Source organism: Sorex fumeus, unplaced genomic scaffold (assembly GCF_029834395.1).
Source record: "Sorex fumeus unplaced genomic scaffold, SorFum_2.1 ptg000169l, whole genome shotgun sequence".
Lineage (NCBI taxonomy): Eukaryota > Metazoa > Chordata > Mammalia > Eulipotyphla > Soricidae > Sorex > Sorex fumeus.
Genome location: NW_026606226.1, coordinates 1,468,243 through 1,489,905, shown reverse-complemented (window position 1 = coordinate 1,489,905; position 21,663 = coordinate 1,468,243). Strand labels below are relative to the sequence as shown.

Genomic DNA, 21,663 nt, shown 5'->3' with positions numbered 1-21,663 from the left:
GCCGCGCGGCTCCTCCCTCCCGCGCCCCGGCTCCTGTCATCCGCGGGGCTGGGCCAGGCGGCAGCTCTCCCCGCCCCCTGCGCGCGGGAGGGGGGCCCGGCCGGCCGCGGGGCAGCCCCCCCCCCACGCCCGCGACCCCGCTGCAAGATGCGGGGGGTGGGGGTCTTGGCACCCCCGGGGCCCCCCTCCGAGCGCGCGGGTCAAGGACGCCCCATCTCCTGGCCCAGTCACCCGGGAGGTCAAGGCTTCCCAACTCTTTCAGACTCAGTTTACCTCGTGGTTAGGGGAGCGGGCGGCTCCGAGGAAAATCCGGACCAAGACCCTCTGGTACCTCCCTGCCCCTCCCAGCTCCTCCTAGTCACCCCCTGGTTACTTCTCCAAGCACTGCTGGGGAGACCCAGCTAAGACTTCACACACACTCACACACATACTCACGCACAGACACATGCACTCACACACACACACACTCATACACACGCATGCATGCATGCATACACACATACGCACAGGCACGTGCACTCACACACACTCACGCACATACATACACACATACACACATGCGTATACACACTCAAGTACACCCACACTCATATACACTCACACGTACTCATACACACATCCTGTCACACATATATACACAAACGTGCGCGCGCGTGCGCACACACACATACACACACACACACACACACACACACACACACACACCTCCAGCTCAGTCTTGCGGCCCTGGGGCAGGGAGGGCCCTGAGGGCCAGGCAGTTGCCTCCTTTCCCTCCCCTCCCCCACACCCCACTCACTCACCCAGAGGTGAGCAACTGCACAGGGGTGGGCACCCGGGATCAGGCGAGGCTGTCAGGCCAGTGACGAGGCTGCTGTGAATGGGAGGTCCGTGAGCGGTCATTCCAGAACAGAGAGCCCCACGGGGCCAGAAAAGGGGTGCACAGAGCGGGCGGCTGCAGCCCCACCTCCTTTCCTGCCCGCAGGGGTGGGGCCGCAGCGAGGAGCACTCCTCAGCCTGGGGTCCTGCTCTCAGCCTGATGCTGCCCAAAAAAGGCGTGACGGTGGGCTTCAGGCTTTGTGTTGACTTGAGGAAACACCCACGGAGGCATGAGCTTGACCGTTCCGTCAGCTCTGACCTGCCCACCCAGTGTCTTGTGCATCCACACACCCTCACTTCCAGAACTTTCCATCATCCCAGACATTCAACGTGCCACTGGCACGCTGATGCTGGCACTGCCATCTTGTGCTGATTTGGTCACACTGGAGTGTGAGTCGCTAGTGGGGCCGCGCCTGTGGCCGGCCCTTGTCCCATCCCTGCCCCCTCGTAAGGTCCCCTCAGCAGCACCAGGAGGGACCTCTGGACAGAGCCAGGACTAAGCCCTGAACGCAGCAGGTGTGGGCCAAGAGCAGTCCACACACACACACACACACACACACACACACACACACACACACACACCGTGTGAATGTCTGAATGTCTCCTCCAAGTCCTGCCTCCAAGGCCCCCAGGGGACTCACATCAAGAGTAGGACCCAGGGGGCTGGAGCAGTAGCACAGCGGAGAGGGCGTTTGCCTTGCACGCGGTCGACCCGGGTTTGATTCCCAGCATCCCATGTGGTCCCCCAAGCACTGCCAGGACCAACTCCTGAGTGCAGAGCCAGGAGTAACCCCTGTGCATTGCCGGGTGTGACCCCCACCCCACCCCCAAAAAGAGCAGGAGCCGGAGCCATAGGACAACGGGGATGGCGTTGGCCCTGCATGCGGCAGACCTGGGTTCTATCCCTGGTACCCCATAGGGTCCCCAAGCCCCGCCAGGAGTGATCCCTGAGCACAGTGCCAGGAGTAAGCCCGGAGCTCTGCTGGGTGTGGCCCCAAAACAGACCAAAAGAGACTAGAACCCAGGTCTCCTGACTCATGAGTACACGCATTCATGCACACACGGGAGCAGCTGCCTCTTTCCTGGTTGTTCTGTGAACAGGGAACAGAGAGCAGGCCCAGAAGCGGGGGTCACAGGCCCAGAAGCGGGGGTCACTGGCGGGCAGTGAGTTGGGTCAGATTGTCCCTGGCCCCGCCCAGCCCCATCTCTCCCTCCCCTGCGGAGGAGGCGAGAAGCCAGTTATCTCAAACTAAGCCCCTTGACCCAGAGCACCCGGCCAGGCTGCCCCAGAATAACGCCCTAAGTCAGATGGGACGGAGGGGCTGCAGGCTGCGTGAGCCCCCTGCGGGGAGCAGAGGGGCTCCTCCTCCTTGGTTCCCCGACGGGCCTTTTCGATGTGAGTCACCCTTTCACGTGGCTCACACCGCAGGGCCCCTATTCTGGGAGGTGCCTGAGGATGAGGATGAGGAGGGTCTTCGCTGCCCGCTGAAGGCCAGCATTCGTGGGGGTCTGGGCATCGAGGGTGAGGCGGGAAGGCCAGCTCCCCCGGAAGCTTGACACCCCAAAGCCTGCAGTGCCGCTGGGTACTCCTCGCCCCCAGAGCGTAGCCAGCATCAAGGCCCCAGCAGGCACCTGGCAGGGGACAGCACTGGGACGCGTCCAGCAGACCACCTGCCCCAACGTGGGGGCATCAGAGCAAAGGGGGTGCTGTGGGGAGCGGGAGAATGAGCCTCCTGCTTCTTCCTGGACTGAATCCAGGTCTGACCTGGGGTGCCCCCAATCCCCTCTTAACCCCGGGGGGAGGCACTGGCTGGGCCGAGTCAGCAAGAACCCTGGGAGGGAGCCCCAAGGGGGGGGGGGGGCACCGCCGGCCTCTGGACAGGACTTTCAGAGCGTGTGACAGAGGGTTGTGGGGGCCCCACCCCCCACCCTGGCCCAGGCACCCAGGCGAGAGTGTTCAGTGTGCCGGTGGGCACATCCTGCCATCATGGGTGCCCACACAGTGAGGCCAGGCACCACGGGGCTTGCCTGTCTGCTTACAGGTAAGTGTTGGGGTGATGGAGAGGAATTATGTATGTGTGGGGTGTGGTCTGTGATATGTGTGTGTATGCTGTGTGTGGTATGTATGTGGTGTGCATGTGGTATGGCGCACAGATAAGATGTGTGTTCTGTGTAGTGTGTACGGGGGGCTGCGATGTATGTGTATGGGGTGTGTGTATGGGTATGTGTGTGTGGTGCGTTATGTGGTGTATGTGTACGAGTGTCAGTGTTATGTTGTGGATGTGGTGTGGTGTGTATGGGTTTGTGTGTCTCTGTAGCTATGTGTGTGTATACAGAGGTGTGGGGTGTAAGTATATGGAGGTATTTGTGTATACGGGGGTATCCATGAGTGCATGGGAGTACGTGTATCCGTGTGTACAGGTGTGATGCATGTACGGGTGTGTGTGTATGATGGGCGTGTGTATGGCTGTGGTGTATATATATGGGGTGTGTATTTGTGCATGTGAAGGTACCTGTGAGTGTATGGGGTACATGCATCTGTGCATAGGGGGGGTGTGCGTGTATGGGTATGTGTGCATGGAGGTACATGTATGGGTGTGATGCATGTATGAGGTGTATATGGAGATGTATGAGTGTGTGTATCGGTGTGTGTGTGGCAGGATGTATGGTGGGGTGTGTGGGTGTGTGTATGGAGGGTGTATGGAGGTATGTATGGGGGCATGTGGGGGTGTGTATGTGTGTGTGTATGGGTGTATGGGGTATGATGGGAGTATGTATTGGTGAGTGTATGGGGCTGTGTGTGGGTGTGTATGTGTGTGTGTGGGTGTGTCTGGGGGTCTATGGAGGTCTGTGGGAGTCTATGAGGGTGTGTGTGGAGGGCGCGGGGGTGTCTGTGCGTGTGGTGGGGATGAACCCAGTGTGTGGTGTTGCTTGGATTCTCCGTGCCATGTGCCCTCGCCAGTTTGGGTTGATCGTGGATGTTTTGGGGTCTCCCTGGCCGGCAGATGTTCTGATGCTGAACCCAACCCACAGCTTATGGAGCTTGGCTGCTTTTCTCTGCAGTCAGAAGGGCCTGGAAACCGCAGCACGGCTGCCTGGAGAGACGCCCCCGCAAGGGATGGAGACGGAACCCGGTCACCGGCCCCACGTCAGGCTGAGGCCGGGGAGCTGATTAGGCCTGGCCGCCTCGGCACTGCCCCACTGAGCGGGAGCAGGCAAGCAAACAGAGTCCGGTCCCTCTCTCCTTTTTGGTCACACTGTCATTGTCACATTGGAGAAACATCCTGATCTGGGTTCTCGTCTCTCTGCCGCCTCCAGCCGCCCTTGTGATCTGGGGACTGTGGGTCAGGTTCCCTCCCTCAGCATCCCCACCTGTCACTGCGAGTCACACTCGAATGCTCGCCACGGCCCAAGGTCAGAGGCAAGCTGGGCACGGCAGGACAGAGGACCAGCCCCACCCCACCTGGCGGTACACGGCATGAATCCAGGATGCCCGTGCACGGGTCCCCAGGACAACTGGAGCCACAACGCAGCGGGGAGGACGGCTGCCTTGCACGGGGCCGACGCAGGTCCCATTCCTGGCACCCCCAGACTGATCCCTGAGCGCAGAGGCAGGAGGAAGTCCTGAGCATCACCCCAAAACAAACCAACCCCGCCAGACCTGGTGTCCGCACCAGACATGGGCACATGCACCTCAGGCTCGCCACATCCTGGGACATGGCGAGTGGACATCTGCACCCCACCCCCACACCGCACCCACCGAGATTCCCGAAACCCCAATTCTCCATGGTCCACCAAGCCCCGGTCCTTTCTCACAGATGCTTGATGCTGAGCAAAGGCCCTGAGGGTCCTCCCTCTCCGTCGGGTCTTGGGGTGCTACTGTCCAGGGGCAAAGACTCTGGAATGGCCTCCCTCCCCTGCCTCTCCCTCCCCCAAGACCCCAGGCCAGAGGATTGGAAGCTGAAGCCTCGAACTGCCTTATTTCAGGGGAGCAGGAGACTCGGGGGAGGAAGCAGCACACCCCCAGGGCGCTGGCTCTGTCCCTGGTCACTCTGAAGCAGGGACTGACACCACTGAGGTGGCCTTCCAGGCATGCAATTGGGGTCGTGTCCCTGGAAAGCCTCTATGCCAGTCTGCTCGCTTTTTCGATTTTAGTTTTGCTGGGGGGTGGAGGGATTCTGCGGTGCCCCCCTCCTCCCCATGTTGTGTGTGTCCTGTCCCCCCCAGCTGTCTCAGAGGCCAGCTTGACTTCCCTGCTCCACAGGCCTTCCTGGGCTGCGCCTGGCCTGACCTCACACCAGGCCTGGGCCTCACAGCGGTGGACAGGCTGGTCTTCTGGGACCCAGCCCCTCCCAGCATGGTCCCAGACTCTGGGGCAGGCACCTGTTTGCAAAATTTTGCACAGACAGACCTGGTTTGGCCAAGCTAGCACTGCCTGACCCGTCAAGCACTACCTGGTACTGAGTGGCACAGACTGGCACAGACTGGTGCGGTCTGTCACAAGTTGGCATGGGCTGGCATAGACGGGCACTGCCAGCACCAGGTGGCACAAGTTGGCCATGGCTACATAGACTGGCACTGTCTGGCACAGGTTGGCACTGACTGGGTGGTTTGGCACAACCTGGCACAATGTATCCCAGGCTCTTCTAGAAACTTCCATGGCCCAAGTGACCCCATTCCGCAGACAGCTGGTAAGTGCTGGGGGAGGGACCTTGCTCCTGGGGTCGGGGCACCTGCTGTGGGCTGGGACACACCCTCTGAGAGGCTCAGACTCAAAACTCACCAGGGGCAACCGTGGAGTGATGCCGGTGGCGATGGTGTGCCCAAGCCAGCCAGGTCCTGGCCGGCACCAGGGTCCTGCGCTTGCGAATGGTCCTACTCACCCGCAAAGCGACCATGAGCTGGGCTGCGCGCCCTCACCCCCACCTGACAGAGGGACCCTCAAGACTGGTCCCGCCGCACATGGGTCTGAACGGGGGCTGTTCCCGTGCCCTCCAGCAGAGCCCGGAAGCATCACGCGCCCGGCTTCTTTGATGCTCCCTGACCCACAGAGGTGACCCACTCATGGGACAGCATGCCTGGGGCCACTCAGAGCCGGACCAGACGCCCCCTCTGAACCTACTCTGACCATCTTCCTGTAGCCGCAGCCCCTGCCATCAGTCTAGCTCCTCTAGCAAGGAGGACAGGAGGAGGTGGTCAGCCTTGCGGGTGGGGGGGGCGGGGGTGAGGTGCAGCTGCCAGCACCCAGCCCTGGCCGCACCTCTCACCCCAGCCTCAGCCCCGGCCGCATGGGAACAATCCCCTTCTGGCCCTGGGTAAGAACAAGAGGCCGGAGCCCCTGCACCCGGTCCCACCGTGCCCCTCGGTGCCTGTACTACGCCTCACTGTCCTTCTCTGTCAAGTGGGTCATTACGGTCAGCCTCCAGATGGCCACTGGGAGTTTGCCCAGCGTGGCGAGAGGAGATGCGGTACCGATTGTGGCCAGCAGGTGGCGCCCAGAGAGAAGCCCCAGAAACTGCTGGTGAGGGTGGTCGGGAGGGTTGAGGGGGTCTCTCTACTGCCTGTTCTGTCCAGCTTTCCGGTCCTCACGGGACTGACATGGTACTCTGGGAAGGCAGCCACTGACCTGGGCACACTACTGGCTCTGCTCTCCCTCTCCTGCTTCCCCTGTGCTGGACTGTCCACGACCTTCTCTGCAGAAGCCACCGGGAAACCTGGTATCTGCTGCCCCCTAGTGGCGAAGGATGCGCGACGCGGCTCAGCCCAATTTTCCTGCCCTTCACCCCAGGTGGTACTTGGGGTTCACGCCGTGTCCCAGCTGTGTCCACTCGACCTCTGAAACTGCCAGAAAGGTCAGTGATGTCATCTGAGGGGGACAGTGTGAGGGAAGCCACCGCCCTGCTTCCCACTCTGCTTCCCAGTGCCAAATACACGGACGCACGCACGTACTGGCACACTCGTGCAAACATTCACACAGTATGTGTGTGTGTGTGTGTGTGTGTGTCCACCCCTCGGCATGCGCAGAGCTACAGATCCCGGGAAACCCTTTCACACATGCATGCATACACTGGCGACACACATATCCATGTACATGCCCACACAGGACACACACACACACACACACTCAGCATGCACATGTCCACACAGGACACACACACACACACACACACACACACACACACACACACCCAGCATGCACATGCTCACACAAGGCACACACAGAGGCACACACACACACATTCAGCACGCACAAGCCTACACAGGGCACACATGCACACACAGACGCGCACACACACCCTCAGCGTGCACAACCTCACACAGGCAGTCACAGAGAAACCCCCCACAGGTGGACGCACCGATGCCTATGCAGAGACCCAGCCTGGTCCCGGTTGTCACTTGTAGATGGCCCGGCAGTTTCACCCTTGGTGGAGACCCCTTTGCTGGGGGCTCAGGCACCCCGACCCTTTCCTGGGTGCTTTGTGTTCCAGAAAGCCCCACCCCCAGGCAGGTCAGGCCCCGGAAGAGGCTGGTGTAGCCCAAGCCTCAGTCGCATCTGGGGTCCCCACCCAGCCTTGGCCTGTGTCCTTGGTGTGAGCCTGGTGTCCAGTGGCACCGTCACAGAGCCCGGGCCGGGGCAGAAGCACAGCTGCCGTCCCTCATGGCTCCCGTGGGGGCTGGCGGTGCCCCTGCAGCTGCTGGCAAGGAAGCCTCGGCCCGGCATGGGCTGGGGAGGCAGGAAGGCAAGAGAGAGGGTCCTGGAAGTCCAGGGGTCGTGGGTAGGCTCCAGTCCACTCCTCAGGGCTGTGTGGAGCAGAGGGGCCCAGGAGGGGGCGGGGTCTGTTCGCCCCTGGGTGCTGGCACCATCAATGAGTCCTTAAGTGCCCCACCTCACGCCTGTGCTCATGAAGTCTCGCACCCGCATCCCTGTCTGAACCCAGGGGGGTGGGGTACCAGGCTGCACCCCTTGGCTCCCACAGGGGCAGGGAGCAACGGGGAGCCAGACACCGTCTCCCATTGGCCTGGCCTGGGCCCCCCAGCTGGAATTTTTGCCCTGTTTGCTCTTTCCAAAGCCCAAGTGAAGAGATGGGACAGGCTGAGCCAGAAGCGGCAAGAACCAAGCGTGAGCTGAGTCCTTCCCGCCACGCTGGGCTACACAGAGGAAGCCAGTCTCAGAGTCGCCTCTGGGAGATTCCTTGAAAAGGGATCAAAGAAATTTGCGACAAGTTGGGGGCAGGGGAGGGGAGGAAATGGTCACTCTGTACAAGAACTGGGTGCTAAAAGGAGACAAAGGACACACAGGGTAACCTGTCAGTAACAGTATTGCCAACTGTGATGCCCCGTGGAGAGAGAGGGAGAGAAAGAGAAGAAAAGTGCCCGGTGGGAGGGAAACTGAGGCGTTGGTGGTGGTAGATGTGCTCTGGCGCATTGCACGACTCAAACCCGACCATGAACAACTTCGTTATCTCCCAGCGATTTATTATTATTATTATTATTATTGCTTTTTGGGTCTCACTTGGCGATGCACAGGGGTTACTCCTGGCTCTACACTCAGGAATAATTCCTGGCGGTGCTCAGGGGACCATATGGGATGCTGGGAATCGAACCCGGGCCAGCCGCGTGCAAGACAAACGCCCTACCCCCTGTGCTATTGCTCCAGCCCCCACCAGCGATTTAATTAAAAACACACACACACACACACACACAAAATTAAATTAAAATACTGAGAGTATCTCGCCTGCACGGCAAAGCCTGGCAAGCTCCCCGTGACGTATTCGATATGCCAAAAACAGTAGTAAGTCTCACAATTTGTTATGAGACATTACTGGTGCCCGCTAGAGCAAATAGATGAACAACGGGAGCACAGCACTACAGTGCTAAATCTGGGGGCGGGACAACGGAAGGTCACGTGAGGCCACGGGGGACGGACAGCCAGACAAACCAATGAGAGCTGGGAAAGCAGCCTCCCGGGCACCCAGCGTCCCTCCAGGCCAGGGCACGGCCACACCCAGAAACTGGCCTCCCGGACACCCCCGGCCAGGCACAAACGGTCCTGAGGAAGCGGGGATTCACGGATGTCACGTCGAGGGGTCCCCGGGGGCCGAGTGGGGGGGTCCTCCCCAGGCTGGAGTGACCCCTGGCTTGCCCTAGTCCAGCCGGGCGCTGCCCCCGGCCAGCGACACGTCCCAAGGACAACCGTGGGGGCCTCTGCTCGGCCGCTCAGTGCTCGCGGACGCCCCACTCCTCCCCGGGGAGTGGACTTTGGGGCGTCTCCCCGCTGTCTCCGAGCTTCGGCCCTGGACTTGGTGGGCCGAGGCATTCGGACAGCCGGGCCGGCCCCGGGCTGGGAGCCGGGACACCTGGACCCCGGCTTTCAGCTGCTGCTCCCGAGTCCGCGGGCTCGGAGGCCCCAGGGTGGGGGTCCCCTGCCCCCTCCCTACCTGCTGCCCGACGCTGCGTCCAGGGCGCGGCGCCGGGTCCAGCACGTGCGGGCGCGGCCCGGACTCAGGCGCCCTCTGGCGGCCGCCGCGGGCCCTGCCGCCCTCCCGGCCGCTCGGGGCTGGGATTTTTTTTTTTTGTCCGCCAATCCCCGGGTGGCCGGCCGGGCGCGGTGACCACCCAGCATGGACGGTGGAAAATTCCACAGGGAAGCGAAAGCTCCGGAGCCGCCAGCCCCGCGGGAGGGGAAAGTGTGAGTAAGGGCCTGGGAATGTTCTGGTCGCCCCAGCGCTGGGGGCCCCAGGACCCACGAATCATGTCCTAGGGCTGCTGGGCGCTGCGGGGCTGGACAGCACCTCCGGGCGGGCGGCAGGCTCAGCCTGAACATTCTAGTAACGGGACCTCTCCAGCGCATTCCTTCTCCCGGGCTTCCTGGGGCCTAGCTGCCCCTCCATCCCCCTCCAGGACCCCAGGGCCCCTGCCTTGCCCTTCCTGCTTCCTCCCCCACCATCCAGGGCACTGTTTCAGGTGCCGACACATATCACCTGTCACCACAAGGAGCAGGTGTCCAAGTACAGTCCAGAGGTCACCAGCCAGAACCCCCTCCTCTCCCAGGACCCCCAGTTCTCCCGGGACCCCCTGTCCTTTCCCAGGACCCCCTGTCCTCCCAGGATCCAGCACACCCCCCTCGGCAGTGACCTCTGACCTTCTGGTCCCCTGCTCACTCTGGGCCAGTCTCTGCATCTGGACATTGGCCCTCTGGGGCTGCAATGAGTCTGGACTTGAGGTGGGTCCAGGCCTGGGTGTGAGACCTTGGTCACCAGCTGAGCCCAGACCAAGTGGGGGGACAGGGAAGAAGGAGGTAGGGCGCAGGACCGGTCCGAAGTGACTTTATTGGCAGCAGGAGGGAGCAGGCGGGGAGAGGCTGTGCCCACCCAGAGTGGCAGGGAGCCCGGGCCCGGCAGAGCTGGGGACAGAGGATGATGGCCAGGGGAAGGTGTCCCAAGGGGCCCGGGGCGGTGGAGGGCTCAGCCGGCTCTGCAAAGACAAAGCAGGATGGGGCTGAGGGGGGTCTCAGCTCCCCGAATCCCTGTGTGAGACCCCCACACCCCACCCCATGCAATGCCACTCTCTCAACCGTTACTGGAAATGCATCATGGGTGGGCCAGTGAGATTTCGGTGCCTAGAGCCCACCTTGCTTCCAAAGTACCTGTTATTACAGGTCATCTTCGTCTACTTGCCTGCAATGAGGAAGGAAAAAGGTCAGAGAGAGACCCAGGCAGCCCCCCCATCAGGACCCCACGGGAGGGAGACCCAGGCCCACCATCAGGACCCCACACTCACCGATGCTTCTTGCCTCCACATCGCAGCGTCTTGCCTTGAGAGAGAAAGGGTTTTTTTCCCATGGAACCCCTAAGCAGCGGAGCTGGGGGTCCCCGGCTGTGCTCAGGCCCCTGGGCATCCCCCATGGTGCTGCCCATAGCCATGGGCGGCTGGGGTGAGGCGCAGCCCGTCATGAGCAGACTTCGGAGAGGTGCAGCATTGCTGTGGGGGACCCCAGGCCCAGAGGGGCATGTCTGTGTACCCTCCAGCTGTGTCCACATCAACCCCCCCCCCCAGTGGGACCTCCCAGCCCATCTCTCCAGCCGGCGGCGGCAAGCAACTCGTCCCTGTTATCAGGAGTTGAGGTCACCACCAGGCTCAACCTGGGGCTTTAGGATGCTCCTGGGGGTGGAAAAGGGGCACCCTGCGCTCAGCTGAGCCCAGCTCCGTCCCACTGGCCAGGTCAGTGTTGCCCAGAGCACCTGGGAACCGAGGTGTGGCTCAAGGCAAGCACATACCCAGATCTAGGGTGGGCTGGATGCCCCCTCCCCCACCCCGCCTGGCTCGGCAGTACCCGCTGTGGCCACTGGAGGGCGCCTGAGAAGCCGGTGCCCCCTTGGGTCCCTTCTGGGAGCCCCGCCCGCTCCCACCCCGCCCCCACTTACTGAGGATGATGAGGAGGCCCAGCACAAACGCGATGCCCGCGAAGATGAGGCCCCCTTTCCGCACAGTGTCATAGTCTGTGAAGGGACAGAGGGGGCGAGAGGGGTGGGCATGCCTGGGAAAGGGAGTGCAGGGCGCAGGGACTGGGGGCCGCCAGCTTACCATAGTGGAATGGGTCCACTTCTCCTTTGGAGCTGCCTCCTGTGGAATGTGCCAGAGGCAGGGTGAGGGGAGGCACAGGAAGAGTGGACGCCCCACTTGCCCTCCCAGCATCCCCCGGGGCCGGTGGGCACAGGGCTCCAGTCCACATCCTCCCAAGCTGGTGCCATCTGGGGCAGGCTCTCAGCATCCAGTGGGAAAGAGCACAGGGATCACCCTGGATCCAGCCGGGGGTGATCCAAAATCCACCCCCCCAAAAAATGTTCAGCTCCAAGGGCCTCTGGGAGTCATGGGATCTTCCTGCATCACAACAGGGGCAGGCGGAGCTGGGGGGTGGGGGCGTTCTCGGATTTTCAGAGTCTCCATAGGGCCAGCCACTGCCAGCTTACATCCTTAGGATAAATAGATGAGTGGGCAGAGGGAGGGAGGGAAAGGGAGGAACGGAAAGGGAGGAAGGAAGGAAGGAAGGAAGGAAGGGAGAGAGGGAGACAGTCTAGAACCTTGAACTTCCCTGAAAGCTGGAGGAAACTGGGGTCTGTTTTTAGATCTTCCCACAGTCCCCGTGAAAGTTAGAAGCAGACTAAATCATCCGTCTGGGTTTCTGGACTCCGTGCCAGGCTGTTTTTACTTGGGGCACCCCGGCAGCCGACCTCCACTGCCCAACCGCCGCCACGCTCCAGGTTGCTTTCCAGACCACACGGCCAGAGACACATCATAAGACACTTCCTACCCATTTTCCATAATTACCACATCATATTTGATGGGGTTCAGACAGTAGGCAACAAATCATAAGTATGTGTGTGTGTGTGTGTGTGTGTGTGTGTGTGTGTGTGTATACCTCTCGGAGAGCCTGGCAAGCTACCGAGAGTATCCCACCCACACGGGCAGAGCCTGACAAGCTCCCTGTGGCGTATTTGATAAGCCAAAAACAGTAACGATAACAGGTCTCATTCCCCTGACCCTGAAAGAGCCTCCAATCGTTGGGAAAGACGAGTAAGAAGAGGCTGCTAAAATCCCAGGGCTGGGACGAATAGAGACGTTATTGGTGCCTGCTCAACGAACAACAGGATGACAGTAATACAACCATACAGGGTTTCTAGATCCTTCTGTCCAGCGTTGCCACCTCTGGTGGAAGGCAGCCCAGTCATGCTCTTGCCTAACAGAAGATCAGCTCTGGAGGAACCCTAACAACAAAGGGGGCATGAAAAGTTCACCCCAGTGAGACCCGGGTGGGGGGTGGTCAGTGAGGTACACAGCAGGGCGCGAGCCCAGCCGGGGCTTGAACCTGAGTACTGGGAGTCCAGGCTGCCCCTGGTGGTTCCCCCGGTGGCCGGCAGGTGGCGCTGTTCTGCCCCGCCCCATCACCTTGGCCTTGGCTGCAGGAGCCGGCCCCTGCCCTTGCCTTGCTCAGGTCCCCCCTGGCTGCTGATGGCCAGCAGGGAAGGAATGTGCAAGTCGGCACCTCCAAGCTGTGCTGAACTGTGCCCGGGAATAGGCCAGGCCAGTGCATGGCTGCGCAGGACAGCCAGAATGGCCCAGGTACACTCCTCCTGCTGGCCTCCTCAGATCCACACGGGGTCACCATCAAGGTCACTCACTGGACCCTAAGGGGTCCCCTCGACCCCTCCCCATCCTCCCAAGAAGCAGCTTACAGCCCAGCCCGCAGCCCCCTGCCCCGTCACAGGAGGCTTCTGGGGGGGTGTCTGTCACAGGCCCCAGAGGGTAACTGGGGGGCAGCCCTCCCAGCCCAGTACTCCATCCACCTGCTCTGAACTCAGCCCCGAAAGCAGGCAGGTGGTAGGGAAGCCCAGGCAGCTCAACCCGGCCCCCACATCCCTGGTCCCTCCCCCATATCTCTCTGGGGGGCCGGGCAGGACCCTCCTTGAGAGGGGCGGGGCGGGGACCCACACACCAGGACCCTGGGGTCCAGCCCTCCGCAGAGACCACCCCGGCACTCACCAACCCCCGCCAACTGCCCGGCCATGTCCCCCGTGGATGGGTTGCTGCCCTCTGCCTGGGCTCCAGGCCTGCGCCGGCCTTGGGGTGGCGGGGGGCAGGGGGACATTAAACATTAACCGTGCCAGGTAATGTTTACCCGGGTCACAAGAAAGCCCCCGTGTGTGTGAGGGGCTCCGGGTGCCGTGCCGGCAGCAGGGCGGGGCGCCGCCTCCCAAACCCGCGCGGAGGAAATTTCCAGGGCGGAAGCGACAGTCACCAGTGTTCAACCAGCCCCCCTGGGAAGTACAGCTGCCCCGGGGGTGGGGGTCTTGGAAATACGAGGCCCCCTGCCCCAGTACAGCCCCCCGCAATGTGGGAGGGGTCAGCCACCCCTGTGGGATCTGCTTTCAGGCCCTCCTGAATCCCCCCTGGATGACCACACCCCACCTCTGATGCCTGGTCATCTCCCTCTTGTCCCTCCATGGACGGGGCTGGCCTCTAGCAGCCCGGCACCCCTGCACCCCAGTCCTGCCTCTCCCCGCCCGTGCACCCCGTTTTCCCTGACTTAGGGCTCCCTCCCGATTCCTGTGCCCATGGGGGTCCCCCTACGGTAGCTCCATCCAGTGGGGGGACCCCACATCTCTCTCCCGCTGTCTCCCAGCACTTGCAGGACACCCCTTCCCAAAGTCACTCAGCGGAGGGACGTGGTAAGGCTGACCCCTGCCTGCAGCGGGGGAGCTGGGGAACCCCACCCCCACCAGGGACCACCTCTCCTCTGTGGCCCCTGCCTCGAGGACCCTACGCTGGGCTCCTGTCGATGGCCAGCAGTAGGTGCGGTGGCAGGGGGTTTTCCGTGGGGCCCGCTCTGGGTGGGGAGCACGGGGGAGGGGACGGGGCTCGCTTCCGGGCCCCCCACTGCTGCCTGGCACTTGCCTTCAGCTCCGTGCTTGTCGCCTGCCCAGGGGGGACACAATGTCCCCTGGGCGCTGTGATGGGAAAACTGGTCAGGGCTGCCCCCCCCACCCCCCATCACGTCGCTGCTGGCTGGGGGAACCGCAGCATTAGGCGTCCGCAGACTTGCACTGGGGGACAGAGAGGCCCCCCTCGTGCCCGTGGCCAGGGCGCCCTGACCCTGAGTCTCGGCCTGCACCCAGGACCATGACCCCCTTCCGCCTCCCAACCATTTGGGAAAGGGGCAGCTCAGAGCAACCGCTGGGCTGTCGACACGCCCCTCTGGCTGCTTCATTTTATAGAGAGAGAGAAACTAAGGCTGAGCCCCTGCCACGCACACACACACACACACACACACACACGGACCCCAAGAGATGGCTGGGGCAGAGCCAGGGTCCCCGCCAGGAAGGCACGTCAGTGAGTGACAAAGCCAGGCTGAGCCAGGCAGGTACCCCCCAACTCATGGTCATGGGGCGGGGGGGGGGGGTGCAGATGTTCTTGGAATCTCAGGGCCGGTGGTGGGAAATTTTTTTTTTTTTTTTTTTTTTTTTTTGCTGTTTAGGTCACACCCGGCAATGCACAGGGGTTCCTCCTGGCTCTGCACTCAGGAATTACTCATGGCGGTGCACAGGGGATCATATGAGATGCTGGGAATCGAACCCAGGTCGGCCGCACGCAAGGCAAACTCCCTCCCCTCTGTCACTCCAGCTATCGCTCCAGCCCCCTTGGTGGGAGATTCCTGATGTAATAAAAAGGCAGCAACATAGGAGGAAGAAGAGAGGGAGGTGTGCAGGAGGGGATGGAGGAAGACGGACAGATAACAGACACTGTCGTACAAATAACAGACGGCGAGACAGGGCGATGCCGGACAGTGGACAGGGAGGAGAGGCAGGGTGGTGGCCGCCTTTGGAGCTCTAGGCTCTGGACACCGTTGACAGTTTACACACAGTGTAACTCCCCCCTCCTGGGAGTGTGGGAGGGAGGGAAGGGGCCAGGCAGTGAGTGGGAGCCAGGCTTTGCCCCGGGCAGGGAGGAGCTGGGGGATAGGCCATCCTCCGGGTCCCACTGCCCAGAGGGCTGGATGCAGAGTCCCCCCTGGCCAGGATGCCCCAGCAGAGGACCCTGGCACTCCCTGCCCTTTGGGGCGGCTAGGGGACTCACCCAGGTACCACTTGTCCATGGCAGGGCCGGGCAGCGGGCGTCGGCGGAGCTGGTGGACGCTGCAGAGGAGGAGGGGGTGGACAGTGATGATGGCGCTGGGCTCGGCACTCACCTGGTGCAGCCGGAGGCGGGGCCGCCCACCTGGGCCTGCCCAGGCCCGCCCACGTGAGAGGGGGCGGGAAGGGGGGCCAGCGCCCCGCCAAGGTCAGCCCTGCACCCCGCCACTCCGGGCTTTGTGGGTCCCTGAAGCTGTGCTCAGCCGGGGCCCTGTTGGCTGCTGTGATCGGGCCGGGCAGGGTAGGGGTCCCCTGTAGGGAGCAGGTACCCCGGGCCCCCCTCCGTGTGATGTCAGCACCCAGGGCCGTGCAGAGTCAGACCCGGAGCCTAATGAGGTCTCTGAGGACCGGCCGGCCCCGGAGGTGGAGGAGCAGTGGGGGGGGGGGTGTCATAGCCGGAAGCCTGTGCTGTCATGAGGGGACGTACCCCCCCCCCACACACACACAGAGAAGCTCCGTGGGGAGGCGCTGACCATGGTGACAACCGCCTCTGCTGGGTCCCTCCTAGGCTACACTTCCTGCCCGAACTCGTGACAAGTCATGTCCTGGGGTGCCCGCCCTGGCAGGGGAGGGCAGACAGTTGGGGGGGGTTGCTGGGCGCTGTGGCCCCACCCAGCTGGCTCCCTCCTCCTCTCCCCTGCTGGGCACAGCCTGTGTCCACCTGCAGCCACAGCCGGACGTCTGAGCGCCGGGGCTCAGCTCAGAGAAGAACTCAGGGTTCCTTGCGGGGCTCCGGGTCAAACCCCCAGTTTCCTCCCGACCCTTAGTTCGGTGGAGGAGGCCCAGAAGTTTTCCAGGTGCTGCATGCAGCCCCCCACTTTACGAAGGGGCACCCCTCACTCCTGCTCAAACGTTGGGCTGGGGCCAGGGAGACAGAACAGAGGGCAGGGCACTTGCCATGCACACAGTTCACCTGGAGTCAGAGCAGAGTAGGAGTGGTCCCTGAGCACAGAGTGGGAGTGATCCCTAAGCACAGGAGTGATCCCTGAGCACAGACCCAGAAGTGATCCCTGAGCAGAGCTGGGAGTGATCCCTGAGCACAGAGCAGGAGTGATCCCTGAGCACAGAGTGGGAATGATCCCTGAGCACAGAGTGAGAGTGATCCCTGAGCAGAGCTGGGAGTGATCCCTGAGCACAGAGTGGGAGTGATCCCTAAGAAGAGTTGACTGATCCCTGAGCACAGTGCAGGAGTGATCCCTGAGCAGAGTGGGAGTGATTCCTGAGAAGAGGCAGGAGTGATCCCTGAGCACAGAACAGGAGTGATTCCCTAAGCACAGAGTAGGAGTGATCCCTGAGCAGAGCTGGGAGTGATCCCTGAGCACAGAGCAGGAGTGATCCCTGAGCACAGAGTGAGAGTGATCCCTGAGCATAGCTGGGAGTGATCCCTAAGCACAGAGCAGGAATGATCCCTGAGCACAGAGTAGGAGTGATCCCTGAGCAGAGCTGGGAGTGATTCCTAAGCACAGAGTGGAAGTGATCCCTGAGCACAGAGCAGGAGTGATCCCTGAGCAGAGCTGAGAGTGATCCCTGAGCTAATAGTGGGAGTGATCCCTGAGCACAGAGTGGGAATGATCTCTGAGCAGAGCTGGGAGTGATCCCTGAGCACAGAGCAGGAGTGATCCCTGAGCAGAGCCAGGAGTGATCCCTGAGCACAGAGTGGGAGTGATCCCTGAGCACAGAGCAGGAGTGATCCCTGAGCAGAGCTGAGAGTGATCCCTGAGCTAATAGTGGGAGTGATCCCTGAGCACAGAGTGGGAATGATCTCTGAGCAGAGCTGGGAGTGATCCCTGAGCACAGAGCAGGAGGAGTGATCCCTGAGCAGAGCCAGGAGTGATCCCTGAGCACAGAGTGGGAGTGATCCCTGAGCACAGAGCAGGAGTGATCCCTGAGCAGAGCTGAGAGTGACCCCTGAGCTAATAGTGGGAGTGATCCCTGAGCACAGAGTGGGAATGATCTCTGAGCAGAGCTGGGAGTGATCCCTGAGCACAGAGCAGGAGTGATCCCTGAGCAGAGCCAGGAGTGATCCCTGAGCACAGAGTGGAAGTGATCCCTGAGCACAGAGCAGGAGTGATCCCTGAGCAGAGCTGAGAGTGATCCCTGAGCTAATAGTGGGAGTGATCCCTGAGCACAGAGTGGGAATGATCTCTGAGCAGAGCTGGGAGTGATCCCTGAGCAGAGCCAGGAGTGATCCCTGAGCACAGAGTGGGAGTGATCCCTGAGCACAGAGCTAAGAGTGACCCCCAAGCATCACCAAGTGTGACCCAGAAACAAACTGACGAGCCTGACTTGGCAGCAGCACAGGGACTTCCTGTGGCCCTTCTCCGTCCCCCCAGACCCAGGACCCCCGGCTGTGCCCTCTCACGCCCCACCCCGTGCTCGGAAGCCCCACATTAAACTCTCCTCAGGGCGCAGGCCGTACACTCCAGCTCTGGAGTGGGTTTGCTCCGCTCACGCTGGCCCTGGCCCGAGTCACAGCTCCAGGAGAGCCTGCCTGGGGGTCCCCAGGGGGCACGGAGTACAGGGTCACTGGGGGCTCCCTAGAATTAGGGGTGAGGGCACCTACCTTGCAGTGTTGGATCAGCAGCACACGGTGGTCCCGGATTCCCGCTGAGCCCCCACCCTGGGTGGCCCATCCCCACTGGGTCCCCGTTGGACTGGGGTCAGGGACAGCCCCCACAGCCCTGGCACCTCCTGCACCCCCCCAGCCTCCCCTCTCCTCGGACCCCTGCCCAGCAGGCGTGGAACCCCATTTCCCATTCTTCCTGCCTCTCAGCCCAGTTGGGCTGAGAGGAGGAACTCTGTCCGCTTCAGGGGGGGAAAGCACCCAACTCTGTCCCGGCCCCCACCAAGAGGAGCGCGCTGCCGTGCCCAGGGCTGGGGGCAGCGAGGCCGCCCGTCCCGACTCCTGAGCCTGAGCAGCTGTGGGGTCGGCACTGCTGGGGTAACAGGCCGAGAGGTGGGGGTCTCCCCGGCTCTGGTGGGCTTCCCCAAACTTCGCCGGACAGCGGCTACAGGCCAGTCCCTCACCCCTCGCTGGCCATAGCTAGAGCAAGGCGGGGAGCCCCTCGGACCCCGATCCCGGCTCAGGGGCCCCGTGCTGCCCGCGCCCAGGTCCCAAACCCCAAGGTACAGCCGCTTCTGCAGTGGCCGCAGAACCAGGGTCACGGGGGACTTATATGGCACGGCCGGGAGGAGGAGGGTCCGGGGGGGTCCGTTCCTTAAGTGCCAGCCTCAAGATGGCCAAGCGCAGGGCACTTGGGGCCTGGGAGACGCCCAAGGGCAATGTTCTCTGTCAAGGTCACCTGCGGGCGCGGGCCCGAGACGGGGGCCGTGCCCAGTTCCTACGGCAGGGACAAGGGCAAGCACGCCTGACCCCTGCTCCCTGGCCGATGCCCCGGGGAGAACGGCATTCTCCACTTGCTCGGAACGCGTGTCTGGGCTCGAAGGAGAACAAGGCTGTTTGGCTCCCACAGACGTCCCCCGACCCCCACCCCGCAGCGACAACTCCCCCCATCCTGGTGTACCGCCTCCAGGAAGCCCCCAGGACTGCTGCCTCCTGTCCTCCACCTTTGGGGGTTCAGAGAGCAGGCCCAGTGGCTTGTGAGGCCACCTGGAAGCAGGAGGGCCCTGGCGGGGGTCCACTCTACCCCTGTAATCCCGTTCCATCCAGCAGCGCCCGGTTCCGACAGACCCAGAGGGGCCCTGCAGGAACGCTGACTCCTCAACAGGACTCGGCCACACAGGTGTGTGTGGGGGGGGCGGGGGGAGTCGGGGACTTGTGGACCCGTCAGAACTTGAACCCGGGTCTACCAGACACAAGGGGACCCCGCTACCAAAGACAGGGTCCAGAAGGGCGGGCCCAGGAGCACCGGTGAGGAGACACACAGGGCCCGTCTGACCCGGGGACAGCCTGGCACAGCTCTGAGTACCACCGGGCGTGGCCCCTGAGCAAGACACAGCCGGGGAAACTGAGGCTGGCGTGGGCGCGAGCAGCGTCCAGGTTACTGCAGGCCAGGCAGACGCCCGCTCTGCAGAGGAAACGGACAGAAACACCTCATGTGGACAAGTTCACGGAGCTGGAAATGGTGTGGCCGGGCAGGACCTCCCCTGCCGGGTCCTGAGTCCCAAGGGACACCCGATCCAGCATCACCTGCTTGGCCACCACCTGCTTGGCCTCGCCAGGTGCCCGCTGTTAGGCGGCCAGGCGGGGCCAGGCAGCTGCAGCCGGCCGCCACCGCCCAGGGCTGCAGGCGGGGGTTTCGGGGGTGGGGGCCTCTCGTCCCCGCGCAGGCTCCCTCTCTCCGGGACAGGGTGAGAGAACCAGCCGGAGCCGAACTGTGCCCCCACCCGGCCTGGGGCCTGACCCGAGAGGGGGGCCGGCGACCTTGAGTGTTCCCGGGCTGTGCCCGCCCAACCCCACGCCTCTGACTCCCTTCCAAGAACAACGTGGCCAGTTCCCAGCCTCAGCCCGCAGGAAGCCCCCAAGTGGCAGGGAGGGGCCGGTCCAGCCCCGCACTGCAGGGACCTCCCGTGCCCAGTCGCACAAATGAAGAGGTGGCAAACAGGCCCGGGCAGGGCGCAAGGGGTCTTGCGGTGGGGGGAGGGTGGGGACGCCGCGCTCCCTTCTGGGAAGCTCCTGGAAATTCTGGAGAGTTCCTGGGCTCCAGGTCAGAACCGGACAGGAACCAGCATTGTGGGCTGGGCCTGGCTCCAGGGACTCTCCAGCAGCTGTGTCTGTTTGATCCCATGGTCTTCTCCCCAACCCCTTTGCGAGGGCACTGCAGGGGGGACCCCTGGCCCCTCTACCCACCCCCTTGCTCCTCCAGCGGCTTCCCAAGTCTGCCAGCAGCAGCCTGTCTGGCTTCATACCCAAGGTGAGGGGGAAAAGGCAGGGCCCGATGGGCACCGTGTGGTCGACCTGACACCCAGGAGGGCTTCACGGAGGAGGGGGCAAAACAAAAGGCTTGAAGCACAGCCCACGCCCATTGGCAGAAGTTTCAGGGCTGGCCAGAGGGAGAGCCTAGTGGAGCCCACATCAGGCCACCAGGACTCCCTGTCTCGGGGTGAGGGCGGGAACCGCAGCGCTGGGCCCTGAGGCCCCACCTTCGGGTGCTCACAGAGGGGCAGCGGGAGCCACTAGGAAACACGAGCGTTTTATTCCCGGGCGTCAGGAGAGATCACACAGGCTGCTCCCACGAGAACACAAGGAACGGGAGGGGCGGGCCTGACATCCGGCGTCCACTCTGCGACTCTGACCTCTGGCAGGTCCCCCTCCCTCGCCGAGCCGCTCCATGGGCGAGAGTGGACACCACCCCCAAGGGCCTCCCCCTCTGACTCCTCCTCCAGGCCCGGCGATGGGCCCCCTCCCCCACCCAAGCCCCGTCCACCAGAGGCGGGTCCTGGCTGGGGCGCTGCTGCCCGCGGCCAGGGGCAGCCCCGGGTTATTGCTGAGAAGATATTCGAGGGCCACGCAGCTGGGGTCCCGGGACCCCGCCGCTCTGCCACGGGGCTGGACAAAGGGGTGGACAGAGACCTGGAGGAAGCCCCGGGACAGGGGTGGGGTGGCGTGAGCACTGGAAGCGAGGCTCCTCCAAGGAGTGCAGAGCCGTCTGGAGAAGGATCCGGAAGGAGAGGCCCACCGCCCCACCCCCAAACAGAGAGGAGAGCAGGGTGGGGGCTGCGCTGGGGGGGTGCAGGGGGGCCTCGGGGCTCAGCTGCGCCCGGATTCACTAATACCACGTTATCCACGGACAAGCAGCCACGGAGACGGGGCAGCGCGCACAGACATGGCACAGGACAGGGGGATCGTGGGCCGCCGCAGGGAGGTGGGTGGGGGTTAGTGATGACGTCATGAGGACGGCGAAGGTAAGGGGCGGGGCTGCAGGGGGTGGGGGTTAGCGAGAGATCATGAGGATGGCCACGGGGGTGGGGGGCTGCAGGGCAGAGGCTCGGCGGTGACGTCACGAGGGCGGCGATGACATCACGAGGACGGCGATGACGTCACGAGCCCGGGGATGGGGCGGGGTTAGCGATGACGTCATGAGGACGGCGCAGGGGCAGGCTGCAGGAGGCGGCGTCTGCGGGGGGCCGTTTTCCAAAG

General features: G+C 62.9%; 1 protein-coding gene across 1 annotated transcript; it reads right to left on the bottom strand.

Moving 5' to 3' along the window:
• Positions 1 to 10,274: 10,274 nt before the first annotated feature.
• Positions 10,275 to 11,608, bottom strand: FXYD2 (FXYD domain containing ion transport regulator 2). The gene is made up of 5 exons (XM_056107537.1): positions 11,461 to 11,608; positions 11,301 to 11,375; positions 10,657 to 10,690; positions 10,523 to 10,553; positions 10,275 to 10,350 (listed from the first exon to the last, which is right to left on the bottom strand). Exons 1-4 carry the CDS (start codon positions 11,606 to 11,608, stop codon positions 10,529 to 10,531), a joined length of 282 nt encoding a protein of 93 aa, XP_055963512.1. The 3' UTR covers positions 10,275 to 10,350; positions 10,523 to 10,528.
• Between the last annotated feature and the right edge of the window lie 10,055 nt (positions 11,609 to 21,663).